Consider the following 23,701-nt stretch of genomic DNA (forward strand, 5'->3'; position numbering starts at 1 on the left):
TAGAAAAGAGACATGAAATAAACGTCGACATATCAAAACAGACAAGTTGAACATGTGCAGGCTCAGCTATCACTTTCAGATTAGCAAGAAAATACTAGTAACTTTAAACAGCCAACACGCTTTTCATTAATATTTCTAATCCTCTGTACACATTGATAGATAAATATGTCACACAGTGCTCACACCTTTAAACTCACTTGATTTTTTTGCTATGAATATTTTTTAATATGCTTCTTTTGAAAATCAAGATGTAGGCTTGCTTTTCTGAGATCATTAACAGCTTAAAAAAGATATGTGTTCCTCACAGGACGCAGACTATGAATGTGATTTTACAGAATATAATGCATTACTCTAGATTAAACTGAGTATACAGTTTGAAATGAGCTTACCAGTACTGTTAATCCCAAAAATATGTAAAGGGAACCGTCTCAGCTTGACTTTCTGTAAGAGTCACCACACTACTGGTGTGTTTGTGTATTACTTGTGTATCATGTGTTTAATACAAGTGGGAGAGATGCAAGCAAGCACAGAATATGTTCATATGTGTTGGTGTGTAAGTGTGAGAATACCTGGCTGTCTCTGACCAGCAGCTGGTAGCTGCTGTTTTCATCCAAACTCAGGTCATCAGGCAGAGCTGGAGACGATGACTTGTCGGACAGCTGCTCTGACATCAGCGATGCCTGCTCCACCTCTGCCAGTCGGACCTGTACCACAAATACACAGTAGCCAATCATGTTGAAGCTGAAATTTGACAACAGGATGTGAAATGATGAAGCCAAAAGCCAGCAGCAACTGCCCCCCATACATACAGGCTTTGGAAATTCTAGCATTGCTAACATTAGCTTGTAGCATTCCATGGTAGTCTAAACATACTTGCCAACCTTGAGACCTCAGAATTAGGGAGACATTCAAAATCATTTGTTCCTGATTTACTCAGGAACAAATGAAACACTGAAAAAAGTCAAACAATAACATTTTTAGGTTATCTAAGTGACTTATATATATCATGTTTAACCTGAGTAGCGAAAGACCGCGGGGGTTTGAAAACGATGTGCCGGGAGTTCACTGTTCTCCCCGGCTCAGATATTTGAAGTTTACACAGCTACATTCTCGCCTGAAAATATGCTACAAGTTTATTTTGCGACCCAGAAAGAGTAATATGAGTAATATTAAAACTAAGTAGCTGCCGCTATTGTTGGAAACTGGAATTGGCTGGGCCGCGCTATGAATTCTGGCATGTGTTTTTTTATTTTTGTTGTCCGGGTTGAAAACCAGGAGAAATTCGGGAGAATGGTGGCTCCGAGAGATTTACGGGAGGGGCACTGAAATTTGGGATTATCCCGGAAAAATTGGGAGGGTTGGCATGTATGAGTCTAAACAGAACCGACTAGCATGGAATGCTACCAGCTAATGTTAGCTTCTCAGTAAAAAAAAACTAAACAAAAACAAAAAAAGTCATTGTCAGTCAATACTGCCCTTAAAATATCCACAAACCCATGAGTAATGTCACAGTGGTTGTGCCCATCTTTTATATACAGTTTTTAGTTTAAAGGTGACTTGGATATGAGTGAAATGTAGAAACAGTATCTAAAGCACACAGGCGTCACACCACTGTGACTTATACAATGACTTACACTCCTACACGCATACATACATGTACACACGTACACACTTGCATGAAATGAAACTCATACCCTGCAGATTATATATATCAAATACAAAGAATAACCTCAGCTGAAACTGGTGTTTGTTCTCATGTGTGATTGATGATTTTCACAGCTATGGCTATTACAGGAAAACTCAGGACGAGTTCACTCACTCATACATCATTTTGGTGGTGCCATGTATATCCTTTGGGCATGATTATACAAGGGGGGGAAATGTCAAGAATATCCTTACAGACAACAGAAATTAATACAAGGCAAATTCTGCCCTGTAGTAATAAACACAGCCCCGCTCTATCTTTAAAGCAAATTACATTTTGCAAGAACTGTGTTTGATTTTATTTTCAATGGGATTAAATCAGATAAAAACTGGATAATAGAAAATACATTTTAAATTGCATACAATACATATTTATTGAATACAGTATTTAAAAAAAGTCCTTTTAGGAATAAAAAATGGATTTTCTCAGTTTTTCATGAGCACATGATCTAAAAAATTGACATTCTGAACATAGTTTCAGCTGCACTTCTAGCTATGAAAATCCTAATGCAGTATAGTACTATGTTTTGATTGCACCGCAGTGCAATCACACCGTGTAATCTGTATTTACAGAACTACAAAAATATGTAAGTTGTATTCCTTGAACCTTGCTGGGATCTCACTCGGACAAACATAACTTACATTTATGATGTGTTTTATATAAAAGCAGCTTATGCAACGTTTTTTTCCTACTTTAATTCCTTAGTGTTAAAGATGACAATGAATAATCACATTTTTCTTGTAAAACAAAGGGGGGCCTACCAAAAAAAGTTTGGGAACCACTGTAATAGTATATCTAGAGCCCCTTACTGCACATCTGGGAAAATACTTATATGAAACAAGGAGTCAGTGTGCCACATTCACCAATTTGTGAATGTGTGTGATGTGAAATGAAGACATGCTCAGCAGTTTATTTACTGCTGAAACATTATACTGCATATGCACTGTATGTGTGTGCATTAGTAGTGTTTAGAATATATGCATCTGTATAATTGATGTAGTGGCACTTTATTACTGACTTGTAAATTTGAAATGAAGGCAGCAGATGTTTAGGGTTGTGCTTTGTGAGTGTCTGTGTGTGTGGAGCGCTGATAACCTCTTGAGGGTGACTCTTGCAGTCTTTGCAGATAGGAGGAGAGCCGTAGTGGTGAAAAACTGAACCGGAGAGATTGTCGATCAGGTCTCCTTCTAACGAGTCCTTAATTAGCAGAGAGACGCTGTCCAGCCACTGGCTCTCCTGCAATGCAGACACACAAATACAGCACTGATATTTGGCATACATAATCAGAGATGGGAACAAAGTGACGAATACAAACACTTTGCTATTGTAGTTAAGTATAAATTTCAGGTATCTGTATTTTACTTGAGTAGGGTTTTTCTACCACTTTGTACTTTTACTCCCTTTTTGAAGAAAAAAAGGGAACAGGAATATATTTTTAAACAAATGTGATGTATTTAAAGTAAAGAACTGGTGCACGGTGGCTGTGGTTTCATGGTCAGCGTTAGCTTACATCAAGTGTAGCATAGATACATTTGAAGTTGAGCTGATGATGCTTAGATTGATTCATTGAATTCGATCTTCATACCAACTAAAAACTGTTTATTACAAAGACAGAATAAACAGTGTGCTGTCAGTGTAGAGGATGGAAATCAACTACAAACACTTATAAAACATCCGCTCACATCTTGTTAAATCAGTTGTGTATGTCCAGAAACAGCAGTAAACCTCAGAGCGGTGGCCCGGGACAGCTGATCACATGTAGTTTTCAGCACTAGTATCTGTACTTCTACTTAAGTGCATGTCTGTACTTTTGGCACTTTTGTATATAAATAAACAAATAGTAATACTAATGCAAATAGTACTTCCACTATCACTCCTACTCTCCAATCTTCTATTACGGCTACAAACAATATTACTAATAAGTTTGATAAGAGTGAGTAATATTCATATTTTTAAAACTACTACTTTATTATTTCCCCCTTGATAAATCTAATATAGATAGATAACATCTAACCATTTTCATCATTCTTCATTACTTTAAATAATTAAAAAACATCCTTGTCAGTAACTACTACAAATACTGCAAACATCTGTCTTTGTGTCAAGTTAACTCAACATCTGGCTGTGCTCTTTTCTATTGTCAGACTTCCTGTTGAATCGCCATCTTTTCATTTCTCAAGACTCAAGTCACTCAGTCACTTCCTGTCAGGCAAATTCAGCTTTTACCTTACGTTTGCTTCCAGCTTTTCAGATATTAAATACCTCTTACTGACTTTTTTAAAAATTGATAGATTAGCTTAAAGTAGCTCCATCCTTTGGTGTGTTGTTTAATTAACCACCATTTACTGAAGCTGGTGTTATTTTCAGCCGCTGCTGGCAGGTTACAGACAGAGATGTGTGACTTTTTCCCACCTTGCTCTGAGCCAAAGGGGCAGATGAATGTCACCATTATAAGATGAATTACATAATCCCTTTAAGATAACAAGGCTCTGCTTTATGAGAGCTTTAGTTGGCTTAAAATTCCCACTTTTCTCACTTTCCCAAAATTTTGAGTATTTAACAGATTTTTAGACAGTATGATGTAATTATTGAAAGCTGATTAAAAAAACTTGATAAAAACAAAGTTATTTTTCTTGGTTTTTAAGGTGTATATGCCTGCTTTCTTCATATGTTTAATGCAAGCAGTAGAGATTGTGACGAGAGATGAGCTCGAATGCCTGGAATCAACTGTTCAAAGTAACAGTCCACAGTGGGTGTGGGTGGAGCCGAGTGTCAGGGATGATTTGTGACAGAAGGATAGCAGCAAGAGTGAAAACGAAGGTTTACAAATGGTAGTGAGACCTGCAATGATGTATGGTTTGGAGACGATGGCACTAAGAAAAGGCCAGGAGGCTGAGATGGTGGCAGAGTTGAAGATGTTTGGATTTTCATTGGGAGTGGCCCGATTGGGCAAGATTAGAAAAGAGCAGATTGGAGGGAGAGCTCAGGTTGAGCAGATGAAGAGAAAGTTAGAGAGGCAAGGCTGAGCTGGGATAGTGAATATACTGAACAAAGGGTCTTGAATTGAATTGAATTGAAGGAGGCCATGCCGAGGGTTGGTGTGACAGAAGAGGATGGTCGGCATAAGATGAGATGGAGGCAGATGATCTGCTGTGGTGACCCATAAAGGAAGCAACCGAAAGAAGCAGAAGAAGAGCCATAATCATTAAAAGTAATGAGGATTGTTACAAGATCTGAAACAGGCAAATGAGGCTGTAACTTCAATAGTAAAAGCTTTACTGAGGTCAGTAGGGTAATTTTCTCATCAATTTCTATTCAAACAGACCTTCGTTTGCAGCCAGAGGACATGGGCATTTTAAAAAAAAGCAGGTTTAAGGTCCGTCCAACACTGTCAAGTCAAGTCAAGTCAAGTTTATTTATAGAGCACATTTAAAAACAACCAAGGCTGACCAAAGTGCTGTACAGTAAATACAGATAAAAATACAATAGAACACAATTTCGTAATAACACCTCGCTGATAAAAATAAAATAAAAATATATAAAACAAATAAATTAAACCTTTCTAAAAGCCAATGAAAAGAGGTGAGTTTTAAGAGCGGTTTTAAAAGTTTCTAGGCTTTTGGAGAGTCTGACGTGAGGAGGTAAACTGTTCCACAGTCTGGGTGCAGCCACAGCAAACGCCCTCTCTCCCTTTGTCTTTAATTTATACCTGGGAACATCTAAAAGCATCAGGTCGGCTGACCTCAAAGATCTCCTGGGGCGATAAGTACTAAGGAGTTCTGACAGGTAAGAAGGTGCAGTGCCATTTAAAACCTTAAAAGCCAGCAATAAGATTTTAAAATCAATCCTAAAGGCAACTGGGAGCCAGTGGAGAGAGCAGAGAACCGGAGTGATGTGGTCTCTTTTTTTGAACCGGTCAACAGGCGAGCGGCAGCGTTCTGCACCAGTTGAAGGCGATGTAGACAGGAACGATCTAGGCCAGCATAGAGGGAATTGCAGTAGTCTAGCCGTGAAGTAATAAAAGCATGGACCACTCTTTCTAGATCGTTCCTGCAAAGGTAAGACTTGACTTTGGCTAAAATCCGCAAATGATAAAAAGATCCCTTAACTACAGAGCTGATTTGTTTATCAAGTTTAAAAGCATTGTCAAAAATAACACCAAGACTCTTAATGGAAGAAGTGCAATCGGAGGTTAGGGGTCCCAAAAAGTCAAGAGAGAAGTTGGGATCTTTAGGAAGCCCAAACACAATGACTTCAGTTTTGCTTTCATTAAGGTGTAAGAAGTTAAGAGTCATCCAAGTCTTAATGTCAGACAAGCAGGAGAGTAGCGGCTGCAAAGAAACATTGCAGTTCAACCTCAGAGGGAGGTAGATCTGAATATCATCGGCAAAGATGTGGAAGGACACATTATGTTTACGGAGCACATCGCCCAGAGGGAGCAAGTACAGAATAAACAACAGGGGGCCTAGTATGGACCCCTGAGGTACGCCACAGGTTAAAGGAGCTCTGGGAGATGACAGTTCACCAAGGTGAACAGAAAAACTCCTATTATTCAAATAGGACTGGAAAAACTTTAAGACAGTGCCCTTTAAACCGACACAGTGTTGAAGGCGGGATAGCAGTATGTTGTGATCAACACTGGCTTGGCCTTTTCTGCTACTGATTACACCCTTGATGATAGACTTACTGTACGTAAAAAATAAATGTCTCTTTATTCAGAGGTTTCTCCCTTTGATGAACACAATCCTGTTTAAATCTGTGAAAAACAACTTGTTCTTTTGCATCTCCTCCTTTGTTTTTCTGTCTTTTAAATATTATTTCTCTCACTTTGTCTTGTTTCCCAGGGTACTACTCACTTTCTCACTCTTAGCCCTGAACCCCGAAGTCTCCTTACCGCATGTCTAAAGTTCAAGACTCCCCATTCCCTCCAGGACCTGCTTTTTGTTCCCATTTCTCTTCATATAGGAGTACCTGATAAAGGGTGTGAGGTGAAGAGGTGAACCGCAGCTGATTGCCAGTCTGTGGCAGCACCCACTGATATACTGTGAGCAACACATACACATTGTTTCATGTGCTGACAGATGCGCAGCATGGGGTAAGGCAGTCTGATTGATTGGCTCAGCTGGGGTCCTTGGTTGTGGTAAATGCTGCCCATGATGCTGTTTGACTCAATGTCTTTCTCTGTATATATTCTTTCATCCAGAAATCCAGTCTGAACAGGACTTAGTGCAACCTTCTTTAGATTTTGTGCCCTACACTCAGATCCATTTCTTCTAACCCAAGTCAGCTTTTTGATCATTCTAACAGTGTGTAAACTGCAAGCCACGCCTTCTGGTCCATCATCAGTATCTGACCTCACAAATGTGCTTCTTAAGAATAGTCAAAGATTCCCATAAACACTCCTAAACCTTGTCTTGATGCATGCTCAATCATCCAGGTACGTAAATCCCAAAAGGTTGATTCTGTTCATCTGGACGTAGCGTTTTCAGTGAGAGAAACATTTTGTGACTCATTCAAACCACTGATCAATGGGCTATGATCACTGGTTGTTGAGCAATGGTCTCATAGTTTGCATATCAATGATTAAGGAACTGACCTCACAGCCCCATTGTTCATTCAGTGGGTAGTTTCAGTCATTATGCAAATGTACTGTTTATAAGGTTGGGGAAACCTGCAGTTAGCCGAGACTGAAGAAGTCACTTAGATGAGTGATGAAATGTTTCTCCTACTGAAAACGTTACGTCCAGATAAACACAATCAACCTTATGGGACTCCTAAACCTTGAAGTGTTAAAGGCTGGGCCAACATCTGGGACAGCCAGATGTTGGCCCAGCGAGTGTTTGCTGCACAACCTGCAGCAACCACTTGCTAACTGCTTAGGGAATACATATTTTTCCGTAGCAACCAGTTTCTACACCTGTGTGATTGAGGCTTGAATTAAACTATTCAATTAAGAGGCATTGGGAGGGCTCAACCCAGGGTTGCGGTCATGGCCTGTTAAGGGCTCTGTTGGCTCTTAGGTGATGGTTTCCTCATGGATGCGTGCAACGGGGCCAGGGGAGGGTCTGTGCTCACAGACGTGGGTTACTGACCTGGTAGCCTGGCTGCCCATATGTGGGCCTGGGGTTCTGGGGGTACCCCATCTCCGGGCTGGGGCCCTGGCTGGTGTGTCGGGGTTGTGGGCGGGTGGGTGTATGGGGGCTCAGCCCTGGCGCGGGGTGCCACCAGTGTATCGAGCCACCTGTGGGGCTCTTCAACTGGTGGGGGAGGCTGTTACATCTTGCAGGAGGTCTCCTCTCTCCAGGAACTCACTCTGCAGGTGAGGGAGAGATATTGGAGAGGTGGAGGAAGATCTCAGCCTGGGTGTCTATTGTCTTGTGTAGTCTTGAAGATGAGTGGATGACGGGGTGGTGGTGCAGTTTTCTCTGTGGTGGGGTCAAGTGGGCTGTCCCGGGCTCTGTGGGGCTGGGCGGTGCTGCTGAATTGGGCCCCGGTCTGGATGGGCCTGGGCCCCCTTGCCCTGGTGGGTTCCAGAGTATGGGGGTGCCTACTGGGGTCAGCGGGGGATCTCCAGCTGCCTCCCTCTTCGCGCTCCACCACAATCACCCACACATGCAGGGTCTTGGGGTAAAGTTGTGTCACCAGGGTGCAGGGGAGGCATCCCCCCCTCTGTCCCCTTCTGGCTGCCTGTGCCTCAATTTTATCCCACAACTTAGACATTCACATTACTCACTCTCTCATAACACATACATATAAGTCCTTGGGGGTGGGCATGCTACACGGCATCCAGATGACCATCAGGGTGTATGAGGGAGGTTTGGAGTTTTCACACACACCCGTTCTCTGCTGCCTGTTGGAGCGGGGGGCCTGGGAGGAGGAGCTGGCCGTCCGATTGGGGTCTGGAATGTGGGGCCTCCCTGCTGCTGCAGAGTCGGGGCGGTCTGCTTCTCTCCACCCCAGGGAAAAGGGTAACACTGGGTCTGGGTGATGTTTCCCCCTCTAGGGGCAAGGGTACCTAGACCTGGGGTATAGAGTACGCTTGGGGAGTGTGATTGAGTGTACAGTGTCTATTTATGTCTTTCTCCACGTTGGGTGAGTGCTGAGTATTTGCATATGAGAGCATCAGGGTGGGAATGGATGTTTGTATCTGTGTGTGCCTGTTTGTCTGTATCTATATGTCAGGCCGGGTATCAGACGCCACCTCTTTGGGGACATCTCAGGCCCTCCAAGGTATGGAGGCCTATCTCCCCCTACCAACACTCTCCCTGCCAGTGCATTGGTGGTTCTTGGTGTCCAGGGATGGGCGTCCAGGTACGCACCGGTGGCTGCTTGTCAGGGCCTGGAGCCTGGGGCTCGCTCGGGCCCCTTCGGGGGGTGGGGTGCCCTCGGCCTCTCGGCCTGGGGCTCAGTCACTCTGGCACAGCTGGCTGCAGGCAGAGCTCACGGGCACGTCACTGCAACCCCCCCTCATTTGGGGCTCTTCAGCTCTTTCCGGGAGAGTGGCACGGTTGCCCCTCCGTTGGTCTTCCTTGGTCTCTGGTGCTCTGAGGGCCTCTGGATGTGTGGAGCCTGGATCTCCTCCATACCTGCTTCATACCCTGGAGGACGGGGCTGTGGCTCCCCACACCCTCTAGCAGATCATTACATGAAGGAACCTTTTAAATACAAGCGCACTCATGCTCACAGGTGTACACACGGGTGCTCACACACACAAACTACACCCTTTTTGGCTCCTACCTCAAAGCACACTGTGCGCTGTTGATCCTACGTGCTGCACAATAATATTCAATATTTAATATTTACTGTTATATTCACATAGGTCATCGCGATGATGTTGTTTATTATATTGCTCTTTTTTTTTGCTTGTTTTCTCTTTTTTCTTTCTCAGCAGGTGATCCAGGTGATTGATATAGGTATTTTTTGTCTGTTTGTTTTGTTGGTTTTTGTTTTTTGCCCTTTATCACTTTCCTCTTCCCCGCTGTTTTTCTTTCCCTCTTTCTTTCTCCCCTTTCTTTCCCCCAGTCATGTCTGTCCCGTGTGTAGCAAGTGAAAATAAAATAAAATAAACAATAAAAACAAAGGTGAATCAAATAGACCAATACGGCAAGGCTGGGATGGTCAATTTGGTAAAGTAAATCCATTGGGCATCTTTCTTTGCCTTTAGACAATAATTCTGATGGCAAAAGAACCAAACGGGACAGGCGAAAAAAAAAAAGAGAGGCATTGGAGTGCTGCAGCCCTATTTATTTAATATTTTTAGTTCTGCTGCAAATAGCAACAACACAGTGAGAGCTTACACAGTAGAGTGCCTACCAACAAGAACACATATCAGCAGTTAGTAGACCCATATGGTGTATTCCCCTACAGATAAGGAAATGAAAAAAAAATACAACAGAAGAGGGAAAACAAGCCAAGAGAAACACAATGCTCATTAAAATGTATTTCAGTCTTATCACTGCATACATGCTGAATGGTCACAGAATCGCTGTCTGAAAGAGTCTAGGCTCCCTGTGGAGACAGTTGGGTATTTAGGAAATTGATGTACAGCTCACATGAAGAGAGTCCTTAAAAGAAATAATGCTGCATCACTGCAAATTTCTTCTGCCTGTCTCTGTGGTGTTATGTACCAATAATGATAAAAATCAACAGCTCTTGTGCAGAATTCCAGCCTTACCTTACAGCCTACATGCAGGGAAGAGTACAGCCATACAAGATGTGCTTAAACTTCACATAAAGAGTAGAGCGTTTGGACTGAGATAATTTCAAATAAAACACTTAAAAAAAAAAAAGCCAGAACAATATTATTTTACTGTTGCATTATTCATGCTCTCAGAAAGACTTCACTTTGTAATGGCTCCATTACTAGATGTTCATGGTGATTTGAAAACAAAACATTTGGGAGAAAAAAAAAGGCAATCAATTGTCATTAAGTGGATGCACGCTGGGTTGTAATTAGTCAGTATGAATCTCACAGGGCCTCGGAAAGGGAAAGTCAGCAGCTCCAAGAGTGAAAAACACTTTTATGGGGTGATAAATAATAACTGCCTGGTTACCATTATTTGATTTCATTTACATTTTACAGAAATGCATTAATAGCTTTTTAATTACAAAGGCCAGAAATAACAGTGTGAAAAGAAATAAAGCTTCAGAACCAAATTTAAACCATGCTCACGCCATGATCTGGGTCCAGACGGTGTTAAGAGGATGTTATTGTATTGTATGTTATCATCTAAAAACATTTCCTTTTATGAAAATCGTGCATTTTTATATAAGGAGATCATTTCGTATAGCAATAAGAAAAGAACCTTTTTGGCACTGGTCACGATACAAATCTTTTTCATCCTGACAAAATTTTAACATGGTTCTTTGTAGTCTTCGTAGTTTTCCAACATGACCGCACTGGAACAGGAAGCGGGCATGTGCAAACTGTTCCCACAAAGTTGGGAGCATGAAATTGACCAAAATGTCTGTTGAAGTGTCCCTTCCAACGTAACTAAAGGCTGAGCCCAACTCATGAAAAGCAACCTCACACGATAATCCCTCCTCCACCAAACTTTACAATTAGCAGCATGCAGTCAGACAAGTACCGTTTTCCAACTACTAAACCCAGAGTCGTTCTTTAGATTAGGATTTCCGCTCATTACTGCTCTAGCGTCTAGTGGTGGTGTGCTTTACACCACTGCATCCGACACTTTGCATTGCGTAAGGCTTGGATGCAGCTGTTCAGCCATGGTAATTCATTCCACGAAGCTAGCAACTGGTCGTTGCCAGGATGTCATTCACAGGTCTCTAGGTGTGCATAACAGAGGCTTTAGCCAGTAATGACGGCCAACAGCTTCCATAATTTCCAATCAGGAATACACACTTTTCTCTCATGCTATGATTGCTGCGACCGGTCTCTAAGCCGGTGTGAATGAGGTTTCTGAACTTTAATTTATGGTTTTATACTTAAAAAATATTGCTTAAAAATGTCTTACTGGCAAAATACAGTTGTTTTATTTCAGTCATATTTGCTATGACTGCATTTTTGATTGCAAAGAATGTGGCAATATAAATACACATAAGAACAGGCCCTTGGTGCTTTTGATCTAATTTCTTTTAAAAAAAAGCTGTTTCCCTGCTAATCAGAATGAAGATTAATAATACAGTGCAGCTAAAAAAAGGCTCATGAAAAGAGTTCCTCCCCTTTCCCGTTTCATCCATCTTTTACTGCGTTTCTGGTTAAAAATAACATTAGGCTGACAGACAATGAGCTATAAGCACAATGAGACGCCACCCACTCACAAGCTCACTGTGTCTTTAACCATTCCAAAGTCAGCCTCTGCCACCGTTCCCTCGGCTCTGATTGCTTACCCTTTGATTCAATGTCATTCTTCAGATGGGTGACAATGTTAATTTCCTTTCAGATGAGCCAAAGTACAGAAGATCACTTGGGTTAATTAGGTCCACACAGCGCCCAAAAAGTAATCTGATTCCAGTATCTGTAAGGATCGTCAAAAGGAATGAGATGCATCATACCTGCAGGGTTGATTATTGGTACAAGCTGGGGGACATGAGTTATTAAAAGTAATCTGAGCTTAATGTCAACAGGAGAAAGAAGAAAAAATGTTATAGTGACAGTGTGGATCTGCCTCTGAACATATTAGACATAATAAAACTTATAATCATGGTGAACAAGTTAATAAAAATGAGTAAAATGAGGCTGTCCCTGTATAAAAGTTGCATTTTTTTTAGCAATGCAGTGCATCTCAGTTCACTCTTTAATCTAGTTTTAAGTCTTTTTTAGCCTCAGCAAGAAAGAACTTAAAGGGTTCATTAAGCTAAAGGCAGCAAAAAAAAAAAAAAAAAGAAGTAAAAGAGCACAATGTGCTGGGAGTGCAAGTTTAGTTACTATATACAGTTAATTAGATTTAATGGCACAGTCACTAAGCAATCTTAAGTTAAAAGCTTCTATAATCAGTATTTTACATTAGGACTGAACAAAACAGTTAATGGATCCAATTTACATAGTGCTTTTCAGTCTTATTGACCACTCAAAGCACTCTGCATTACACGACCAAATCACCCATTCATTCAGTGTGAGACACACTGACTTCATATATTTGACGTCCACACACAACTTCATGCTACAGTGACTTATCGGGGACAGTTCTGGGGCTTCTAGAGGGACCAGGGACTGACACCAGTCTTCCCGTTACTGAATGAGCCACTGTTTGCCCAAATACACTTGACTAATTCAACATTTTCACAATCTTTTTTTTTTTTAACCAAAATTACAAAAATGTCCACATATATATTCTTATAAAGGTCATTACACACAGAAATGTTGAATTTTTCAGATCCCAACTTGTCATGTCACGTCTATAGACACATTCAAATTTGTTCTCAAAAAATGTTGACATCAAGTGCTGATGATGTGGTTCTAAACAAGAAAAGGAGGAAACTGAGATTGTGGGTTCATCCGATTGTCATGAGATGTCAGGAGCAGGGGGAATTTCATGGTTTGACCCAGAAGTTAAAGCTGTCTACTTACTGTTTTCATACAAAACAAATAAATAAGTTATTATTTAACTATTTCCATATTCAAATGCAGTTTGAGCTACAAGCACACTCGTTGGCAAATGCAGTATTGTGATTGGTCTATTGGTCTGATTGGTGCTCTATTTATTTAAAAAAACAAACAAACAAACAAACATCTAATTTATAATTTCACTGGATGCAAATTAATCCAGTAAAATGATGTAATCAGTGTGAATGGCTGTATTACGAATTCGTCCCTCACCAACCTGTCTGCTCTACCATAATAACTACTCTGATAAGAACACGATTAATAAAATAAAACAAATAAATGAAACAAAAAAGATTAACACCAGGAGCCCGGCGAGGGTCCATAGTGCTCTTCCAGAAAGCTTCCTGTACTTGTAACTCTATTCTGCATAATCATTTGGAAATATGCTTGTGTGTTCTCAGAGAATAGGACAGCCTAGCATTCAGGGGCCCGTTCTTCGTACCTCGCTAAGTAGGTTAGCCGGATTAGATTGTTGACGATTTCGCGTGATCCTGGATCAGTCGGTTCCCCGAAGCTCATCCGGGACTTGCTGTCATAGCAACAGAGCCGTAAGCGTAAACCTGCTCGGGAGCAGGTTTACTTTATGTAAACAGGATTAGATCGCGGCCACGCAGGTATGTCCGCTTCATTTATACGAAAGCAACAGCGATATTTTTCCACTGTTTCACCATAAATAAATATTATCAATGTAACTAAAGATAATGCAGCACTTGATCCTTTTATTGATGTCACACAGATACATACAGGTCATTTCCTAAAAAAGGGAAATGTACTATTAACATTCTATTACATGTATGTGATTATTACAGATGTAATTCATATTTCAGAGTAGTAATTGTAAATTACTTCGTGTAATCAAGATGAGAGACCACGGCTATAAAAGCGAAGGTGGATTTGGGAAGCCTGTCGCAGCCATGTCCTGTCCGTATACGCGACCAACCCATTGTGGAAGGTGCAAGATTGATAAGGAGAGTCCTCAGAATTCAGCATATATTGCGGGACAGACAGGATCCTTTAGCTCAGCGCGACAGTGTGCTCATAGAGAGATATCGATATTCCCGTGAGGGTATTATTTACTTAACCAACTTGTTGACGAGGGGGTGCAGGACCACCACCTGTCTTTTTTTCCTCTGCCCTTTTCTTGGTTGCTGTTATGAACAAACTAACAGAGTATTACAGGCCAGTATTACCTTGCCAAGAGACGCAAAGCAATCTAAGAGATAAATATTACCATTCTGTAGAATACTCCTGTATTCCACTTTTACTTGTTCCCATGTTCTTGTGGGTCCTGTTGTGGCTCTAATGTGAAAGGGGATATAATATAACATATTATAATATAATATAATGCCATATGATATTGGACAATATAGTGTCATATGATAGATCTACCCTACTGGTGTTGGCCAGAGGGGCCGATGGCGCGATATGGCAGCCTGGCTACAACCGTAGCTGCCTCCACCAGTGTGTGAATGTGGGAGTGAATGAATAGTGGTATCGTAAAGCGCTTTGGGTGCCTTGGAAAGCGCTATATAAACCCAATCCATTATTATTATTATTATTAAATTACCTACGAGTTTGATTTGTCAGCAACTTTCTGCCAGCCCTCTCTCCTTGCTTTTGCAGCCTTTGCAGTGTTCTCTTGCGTTTTAATTAAACTCTGAAACTCCTGAAATCCCTCACTCATGAGTTCTTGCTCTGCTGCCGGAAAATACCGAGCACGCCCCTTGGACATTTTCGCCGACCAATCAGCGGGTTGCCGATCAATGTTTCTACTATCGATGCGTAGCCCCTTTTACGACACCCAGTGATGTCACATTCCTGCGTCCAGCTGTAGTAATCGTCAACAGCAGGTGTGTTCGGGGAACCGGATTAGCGAGCTCACGGTTAGCGCGATGATTTGATCTTGGATGTGTCATTTGATCTTGGATGTAGTAAGCGACGTACGAAGAACGGGCCCCAGGTGGGTAATAGCTCTGTTTAGGGTTCTTGTTTCTTTTTTAAGAACAGCTGGCATCGATGCCAACAACAGTGTCTGTGTTTACAGGGTCACTTCTAATCATTTCTAATGAGCCACCTTGCAGTTTACTCACTTGGCGCTGCTGCCACCAGTCCAAACAAATTAGTTAAGCTCAGAAGTAAACACTCCAGCAGATTCTTGCGGGATGCAAACAGACCTTTAGTTCCTCCACACAATTATTCAATGTGTCAAACACAGTCACCCTTCATTCAAGCATTTGCTCAATCACTTGATGCAACAATCACTTCTCTGCTCACTCCCTCACTTTCCCAAACTGCTAGTGCTCCTTCTCCCTCCCCAGCCCGTCTCAGTTTTTCCACATAGTTGTTCTATTTTTACTTTGTTTGTTTCCCTCCCTCTTTGTTTGTTGCCACCTTTGCTTATTTACATGTGTCTTTCTTTCTGCTCCAGCAGGCACACGTCTAAAAATACCTGTTCTCGTCTGCAGGTGCAACAGTTCCAGTGGGATTAGAAATGTGGCGTCTACTGACTGGCATCCTTTTCCCCCCACTGCTGGTGTTTTTTGGTAAAGATGGTGGCCATTTAATATTTTTACACATGTGCGCGGCAGTTCTCGGTATACGTCTCAGTCTTGTGATTTATGTGCTTTACAGTTTTTCTCAAATGCTAAAACACATGTCACAAACGTTACCACCAGGTCCCCCAATGTCCAAACACAACACCCTTCTCTAAAGCTACATAAACACAACCACACCTTCCCACTGCAAAACTCAAACTCCCACACCAAGAGAGCAGCTCGAAGCTGTCAAAACTGTAAACACTATACACAGCATTACACACTACAGCAAAACAATTGAAAACACAATGCTCAATTTGTGAGAAGGTTCTTTGTTTCATAACTGCCAATGCATATTTTAGAAACTATACAGTAACGGATCGTCGTAGATCTCTGCAGAGGATTAGGCATTTAGATTTGTGAGTTTCATATGAGTAGTATAAATCTATAGAAAATCCTGCATGTACGTACACTACTGTAACACAACTCAATGCAAAAACAGAATCTATTGCACACAACAGTAATCTTGAAAACATGAACAGGGTGTGAAGTTTTTTTATTTACGTTATTCACACCACACACACACCACAATCACTGTGCGGCATCATGTCGCTGAGCTGTTGCTCGCATCTCGTCCGTAATGATGGTGCGAGGTTGTCTTGCTCTCCCTCCTGGACCTTCTCCTCTCCCATGTTGGCCTTCTCCTCTTCCTCATTGGCCTGCTCCTCTTCTTCCAGGGCCAGCTCTTCTCCCTCCTCTGCATCAAATTCCTCTTCCCCTGACTCTGCCTTCATCCATTGTGTTTGTTTGGAATCTTCAGCATACTGTGCACTCTGAACTTGCTTTTACATGTGGGTACAGCATTAGCAACAAGTGTCTTCAATTTTGAGTCATTGTGTGTAGTGAATGACGCCAGGTGTGTTCCCTGTGTTCAAAGATTGGTGACTGTGGCAAGCATTTTGCATCACATGGGCTTTCATTTGAGAATATGAGCAGAGTTGTTTTGCAACATGTGTTTTAGCAAGGAAAAATGTGTTTAGATTTATGAGTACAGAGGGTTGTGTTTTGTGAATTGTGTCTTCATGTGACATGTGTTTATGGTACTGGAATATGGTGGCTACATTTAGTAAATGTGTTTAGACTACTGGTCATTTGGGTTACAGGATTGGCTTTTGTGTTTTAACATTTGAGAAAAACTGTAATATATCTTTATGTGTGGGTGTAAAAGTCACCTCTAACACCTTGTATGCACACAAGTAGGGCAGCGGTGTTTCATGAATAAAAACAACTCCAGCTGCTGTGCAGTCCCACTGAGCCTGACGGATGCTTGCGGTACCAACTGCCACTGTAGATTAAATTAATGAAGTCTTGAAATAACCAGAATAAACATGCTAATCGTGTACAGTTCATCATATATTCACAGCCTGTTTGAGTACTTTTAATATGAGCCAGGCTCAAGTTTGAGCTGCAACTATCACTTTATGAATGAAATTCAAATTCAAATTGTATTTGTCACGTACACAGTCATACACAGTACGATGTGCAGTGAAATGCTTAGACAACTGCTCGTGACCTAAAGAAAAGAAGACTATGAATAGGATAGGAAACAAATATGAAAATCAAAATGAAGGGTAAATTTAGCTAGGAAGGAATAAAATATAAAAATTAAAGTTAAAAATAAAATAACTGTACAACAAAATACACAATACACAATATAGAAATATATAAGAATATATGAAGAAATATAGAACAATAACAGCAGCTGTACAAGTACTAAATGGTATGAAGAAATATAATATCCAGGGTTGTGCAATCCACATGTGTAAGTGTCTTGTGCAGTGCAAATATGCTTAAAGTGACTTGTGATAAAGTGATTCGATTAGATGACCACACAGTGTAGTTGTGCAGTGGCCACTAGTGTAAACAAATGTCCAGAATGTCCAGCGTGTGTGTAAAAACCATATGTGTGGGTCAGTACTATGTGGTGGTGTGATTGAGAGACCGTATCGCCTGCGGGAAGAAGCTCCTCCTCAGTCTCTCTGTGTTGGTCTTCAGGGAGCGGAATCGCTTTCCTGACCTCAACAGAGAGAACAGTCTGTTGTTGGGATGGCTGAGGACTGTTCTCTCTGAATGAAGAAATTAGATAAAAATTAAGAGTAAAATTTGCCTCTTCTCTGTATTTTAAAGAAAATCAAATAATGTGGGTGTTTTTGACTGTGTGACAGAAGATCTACAGCAGTTTCTACAAAAATGGGATGTTCTTTTCTACTTTTCTCATGTTTTATGAAGCAATAAGTGATCAGCTAATAAAAAAAAACTGAACAATGTAAAAGGGTATTTTCAACTACGCTGTTTAAAAACGTCTACAAAGTCAGTTATCGGTCTCTCTCATTAGGGAGCAAAATGTGAATTCATTTCACAGGCGTGTGCAGATGTGCAATAGGTGCATGTTGAATGGGCTGCAGGTCGCATGTGACCAACAGTGATAATAAAGAAAAACTAGAAATAGAAGTCAGTGAGGAAGGAGGAGAGAAAAGTGGTCTGTGGCCACCACCTGCCTAACCACTCCCCTTTTGGGGCTTGTCTTGTTGTTGCTTCTCCAGCTCACTTGTTGTCACTTTCATTTCACCAAAAGAGGTAAAAGGGCTTTCCAATGGCTCATGCTTTTCAAACTTGAGGTTTGAGTGACATTGCATATTACTCAGATGATTGAGTGTTAACTTAATTTATACTCTGATGAGTATTTTGTGATTTGATAACCTTTATCCTTCATTAATTGATGAAGTGGCTTCAGTTGCCTAACACAGCAGTCCCCAACCCCCAGGCCTCGGACTGGTACCGGTCCGTGAGTCGTTTGGTACCGGGCCGCGAGAGTTGAGGCTCAGGTGTGAAATGTATAGTTTTCAGGGTTTTTATCGGTTTTCAGCGTTATTTTGTTATCGTTTTTATCGTTAACTCGGTTTTCCTGGGTCTTTTCACGTGTGCTATGAATAAATCCTCTTTTTTTCAGTACCGGTACTAGTTTTATTTTGTTGTATTTATTTACAACCTTAAAGACCTTAAATATTGTCGGGCATAAACCGGTCCGTGGCGCAAAAAAGGTTGGGGACCGCTGGCTTAACATGTGAAAGATCCCTGCTTTGAGTCTGGGAGGGGACACTAAGGGACATTTGGTGAAAAAGTCAAACAAGTGCTGTGGTGATGCCCAGTTGTGACCCCTCAGCTAGAGCAGGTCATCTACTAATCGAAAGGTTGGTGATTCGATTATTGGCCGCTGCAGTCTGCATGCCAAATATCCTTGGGCGAGATACTGAACCCCAAGTTACTCCCTGATTCATTCATTGCAGAGTGAATGTCTGTGAATGTTAGACAGCAAGCACTAAAGCATAAAAAACTGCTTGTGTGAAGGAGGTATGTTGTATGAATTGCTTTGAGTGCTTAAGGAGAGTAGATATATGAGCCAGTCCATTAACCGCTAAGGAGCAGCTGAAAGACCTTTTTAATTGAAGAACTGCTAACACTAGTATATGTTGGCAAGGACATGGGTTAGAAGCCCAACCAGTCATGTGCAAATAGCTTTCTTTAGTTCTGAAAATTTAGTTATGGTGGTGGTCAGAGGGCCCGGTGGCGCCAGTGTCCGGCAGCCTGGCCTCTGTCAGTGCACCCCAGGGCAGCTGTGGCTACAATGTACAATGTGGCTACAATACAATGGGTGGATAACTGAATGTAAAGCGCTTTGGGGTCCATAGGGACTAAGTAAAGCGCTATACAAATACAGGACATTTACCATTTACCATGAAAAGCAGAGAAAGCAATCAAAAAGCAAACCCTGAAAATGCCACTTAATGATAATTACTCCGATTGCATTACTGGTTTATTACAATAGCAGAAACTAGTGTTTTTTTCTCTCCCTTGCTCTGGGCAAAGGAGTAGTATATGTTACCTTAAGGGACAGAAGTAAACACGTCTTAGGCCGTGACTATGCAAACTGGCTCTACACTGTAACTCAGATAGGCAATCCTGTTGAGTTGTTGAATGAGCTATTTGGCGGCTGATGACGCATCGTGCTCGACGGACTTTGCAGTCAAGAGTTGTGCAGACTAACGGTGTCTGTCAAATCCTTACAACCACAGGTTTCAATATCATTTTGTGACGGCTGTAACTGGTAGAGGCTGAATAAATACATATACATATATGTAACTGACTTACAGTTAACCCTAAGCCTAACCCATGGCTTCCAAGCCACATGCAGCTTTTTAGCGGCTTGGAAGCCACAGGTTGCTGACCTTTGGTTTCAACAAATGAGTATTTATAATTATTTTTTCCACTGCCATGATTTGCGTAAGAAAAGGTATAAACAGGTTTACAAAACTATTTTGTTTTTCTAAAAGATGAGTGTGATTTTGACATAGCCAGCATGCAGAACCCAACCCAAGAGCTCTCTGTTCAGCAGTAATTACTCTCTTCAATATTTGAAAGTCCACTCACCTGTGCAGGGGAGTAGAGGCGACATCGAGGGTGAGTGTGTCCCTCATGAGTAGCGCTCCCTCCTCCTCCATCTCGAAGTGGTGCCATCAATCCGCTACTTGGGCCTCCGACTGTTCCCGCTGTAATTGCGCCAGACACTCCGCCACCTACGCCCGCCCCGCTCGCAGTGGCAACGGTGGCCCCAGCGATAGCTCCGATGCCTCCCATCATGCAGCACAGGCCTCCCTGGGCCAACTCCAATTCAATCTCTGCGTCCATCTCGGCATCCTCCTGTGCCTCCTTGTTGGAATCGTCCAGATGTTTCATCAGCACGGCAACCACCACGTTTATCAGTACGAACTGAGCTGTGAGCACGAATGACACGAAATACATCGGGGAGATGAACTGCAGTCCGGCATGACAGCCGTAGTCGGTTCCTGGACGATCAGGCGGGCACTCTCTCAGGGTGTCCTAATGGATAAAAGGGTATTGAGAGAGTTTTAAAGGATTGAGGAAGGAGACAGGAATGAAGTGTCAAACACATGAAAAGGCAGTAAAGGAGCAGTGAAAGAGTGAGTGGATAAAATGGAAAAATAGTGAGGATTCGGCAGATAAAGCTGAATAGCAGGAAAGTAGGGAAAAGAAAAGGGGAAGAGGAAAAGATCAGTCAAATAAGGAAGATTTTATATGTAGTAAACACACAAAATATTTGCTAGAAATAATTATTTTAAATCAGAGTTGGGCTTAGAAAATGTGACCATATTGCCCAGTTTCATTTCCATCATTTACCAATCAATCAATTAATACTCTTTAGTTTTAACATGACACACTGTCAAACTTTCAAACTTCCAGAAATCTGCTTTTCAGCCACAGTCACTTTTTAGAGAGCCTAATCAGCACTGATTAACAGCTGGATATGAGCTGTTATAAAATTTTAAGAGCTCCAGGTACTCGGGGTACTTGGGTGTGATTGGAGAGTAAGATTGAAGTGATAGATGAAATTGAAGAGGCAGATGAAATAGTCACTTTTTGTGAATGTGAATTTGAATCTTCATTCATCCTCTGTAGACTCTGAGTGCACATTTACATCTTCAGGATCATCTTTGCTAAAGGACACGCTCATTACGCACTCATTTCCCCAACCTAAATACGGTCTAGTCCACAAATTTGAACTAAAGACCTTCAATTATAATTCAGCTTCTCATCCTCTTTCTCTGCTGAGGTTGGAGTAGCTTATATACGATCAGCCAACCAGTTCAACGTAAGCATGTATGTGTTATTAGAATAGAATTAGAAATGCTCAAACGGTGTCTCATCTAAAAAAATCTGTCCAACACTGCCACTGGAGACAAGTTGAGGTAAAGCGGAGTGAAAAACAATCATTTAGGTCCATTAGATAACCCAGCCCAAAATGATGAAATGAGGATGAAGAACAAAAGTACCTTCATGATGCCATTCCAGTTGTCGCCAGTTGAAACCTGGAAGAGCGTAAGGAAGGCCATTCCAAAGTTTTCAAAGGTAGCATGGCGGCTCATTCCTTCACAGGGGTAGTCAGCATTACACACTGAGACCAAACATCAAGTGGAAAGAAAACAAAATGAGCAAGACATGGTAAAGAGTGAATCGTGGCTCAGTCAGTTGTATCTTTCTTTTGCGTCTGTCCATAGAGTGAGACATAACAAATGAGCAGGTGGTACAAATGGAGATGAATCCAGGTCAAAAAGGCAAATCCAAACATTCCTTGTATGCTGCGTTTTTCATTGCAGTGTTTTTACAGATATCTAATTATATTTGATAAACATGCTCCAAAAAGCCTTTAGTAGGAACAAAAGTGGTGTCTGAAAGACCCACCTAGTTCTCCAAACAGCTCCACACCCAGAGCAGCATAGATGAAAAACAGCAACATGAAGAGTAGGCCCAAGTTCCCCACCTGGAACATAAAGAAAAAGCATTCATTTCTTATATTCATTTGTGGAATCGAATCACGTGGACCTCCACAGTTAGGTGAGGGGGGCTCAGCCACTGTGCAAACTGACTCAGTAGTTTCCAACTCCTCCTCCTATTTCCCCTGTCAGAGTTCAGAGATAACGGTACTTAATATAACAGGATTTCACTATTTATGAGTTTATATTTGAAACCAGAACCTTCATGTTCCTTTTGCATTGCTTGTTATCATCCGTGAATCACACAGCAAGGCCTTGTCTGTCTCATGATGAAACATGATTAACTGCAGTTTTGTTCCTGTTTGTTCCTGTTTGGTGCTTCTCCAGGACTGGAGAAGAATTTCATTGGCTCAGAAATAGTTGCAAGGCAGGTTTATGCAGCATCGTCATTGTATTGCACAGTTCTGGGTGACACTGTAATATGTGTGAATCGGTTGATGTGGATGGTCACAGTGTAGATGTAGATGGATAAAGGGCCCCTGTGGGTGCAGTAGTAGGCACTAGCATCACACCATTAGCTAAGTCACTTCACAGGGAAGGCAGTGGGGTGCTTTTAAATAGGTGAATGTAGGATTCTATTAGACAGTCAAATGAACTGAGAGAAGCTGGGGATAGCATACAATGTGTTTTAGTTTTTACAGGAGGTGAGATCACAGTGGAGGACTGCATATAATGAGAGAAGGAGATAAGCAGAAATGAATATATATACACTACAGAGGAGAGGTTAGGCAATGCCTGAGGAGAGCGTTCTTCTCATGATAGATGTAAAAAAAAAATCCATGCCTCGGCCTGAAGCAGTCTGCAGCTTGCAACTTAAACCCATCTGATGTTTTTGGATTCCTTGAGCAGAGACTGAAAGCAAGCTTCAGGAGCAGTGTTGCTATACAATGTGAAACAGACAACTGAATGCTAAGGAAGCAACACAATGATCAACAAGGTAGCTGAAGTTGGAGCATCCTGTGTCGTGTACATCTTTTGGTTTCCGGTAAACGAATCTAAAATCTAAAGCCATCTACTACATTTTAAAAGTGTGTCCTGAAAATGTTGTTGGTGCCATTGGGAGGAAAATTTTTTTCTTCAAGGTCAATTCTTTCTCCATAATGTGATATGAGAAACACTGGCATATGGTCAAGGCCACCCACTTCAAATCCCAACTGAAAACAAGCAGGATGATTTGTTTTCTTTACAGACACAGACCGTAAAGGACAAAGACATCGCTAAACCATGGAGCACAACCCTCCTACTGTTCTCTGTCCTTAAGCAAAGAACTTGTATTTGAGACACATTTAAAACACAAGCAGAAAAGGTCACAAGACACTACTTCTTCTTATATAGGCATTTTTAAAACCACTGTATATTTCTTTGGTGCCTAGCAGAGGGATGCCAGTTGGTGTAATTGAGAGAAATTCTGAGACAATTTCTAGGTGGACCAGAAAAAAAAGGTCACAGCACACTCATGCATTTGATTTTTCTACTGTGCAAG

At 41.6% G+C, this 23,701-nt stretch overlaps 1 protein-coding gene across 1 annotated transcript in view; it reads right to left on the reverse strand.

Annotated features, from left to right (window-relative positions):
- Positions 1 to 23,701, reverse strand: part of LOC146707141 (voltage-dependent T-type calcium channel subunit alpha-1I-like) — a 186,873-nt gene that overhangs the window by 12,095 nt on the left and 151,077 nt on the right. The window contains exons 29-33 of the mRNA XM_085458476.1: positions 22,127 to 22,205; positions 21,718 to 21,839; positions 20,297 to 20,746; positions 2,801 to 2,941; positions 570 to 704 (exon numbers count right to left, since the gene is read on the reverse strand). Coding sequence (XP_085314602.1) covers positions 570 to 704; positions 2,801 to 2,941; positions 20,297 to 20,746; positions 21,718 to 21,839; positions 22,127 to 22,205 — 927 coding nt within the window. The remainder of the gene's footprint in view (positions 1 to 569; positions 705 to 2,800; positions 2,942 to 20,296; positions 20,747 to 21,717; positions 21,840 to 22,126; positions 22,206 to 23,701) is intronic.

Source organism: Copadichromis virginalis, linkage group LG6, assembly GCF_057382275.1.
Source record: "Copadichromis virginalis isolate Kocher_CV1m ecotype Utaka linkage group LG6, C_Virginalis_male_GT1.1, whole genome shotgun sequence".
Taxonomy (NCBI): Eukaryota; Metazoa; Chordata; class Actinopteri; order Cichliformes; family Cichlidae; genus Copadichromis; species Copadichromis virginalis.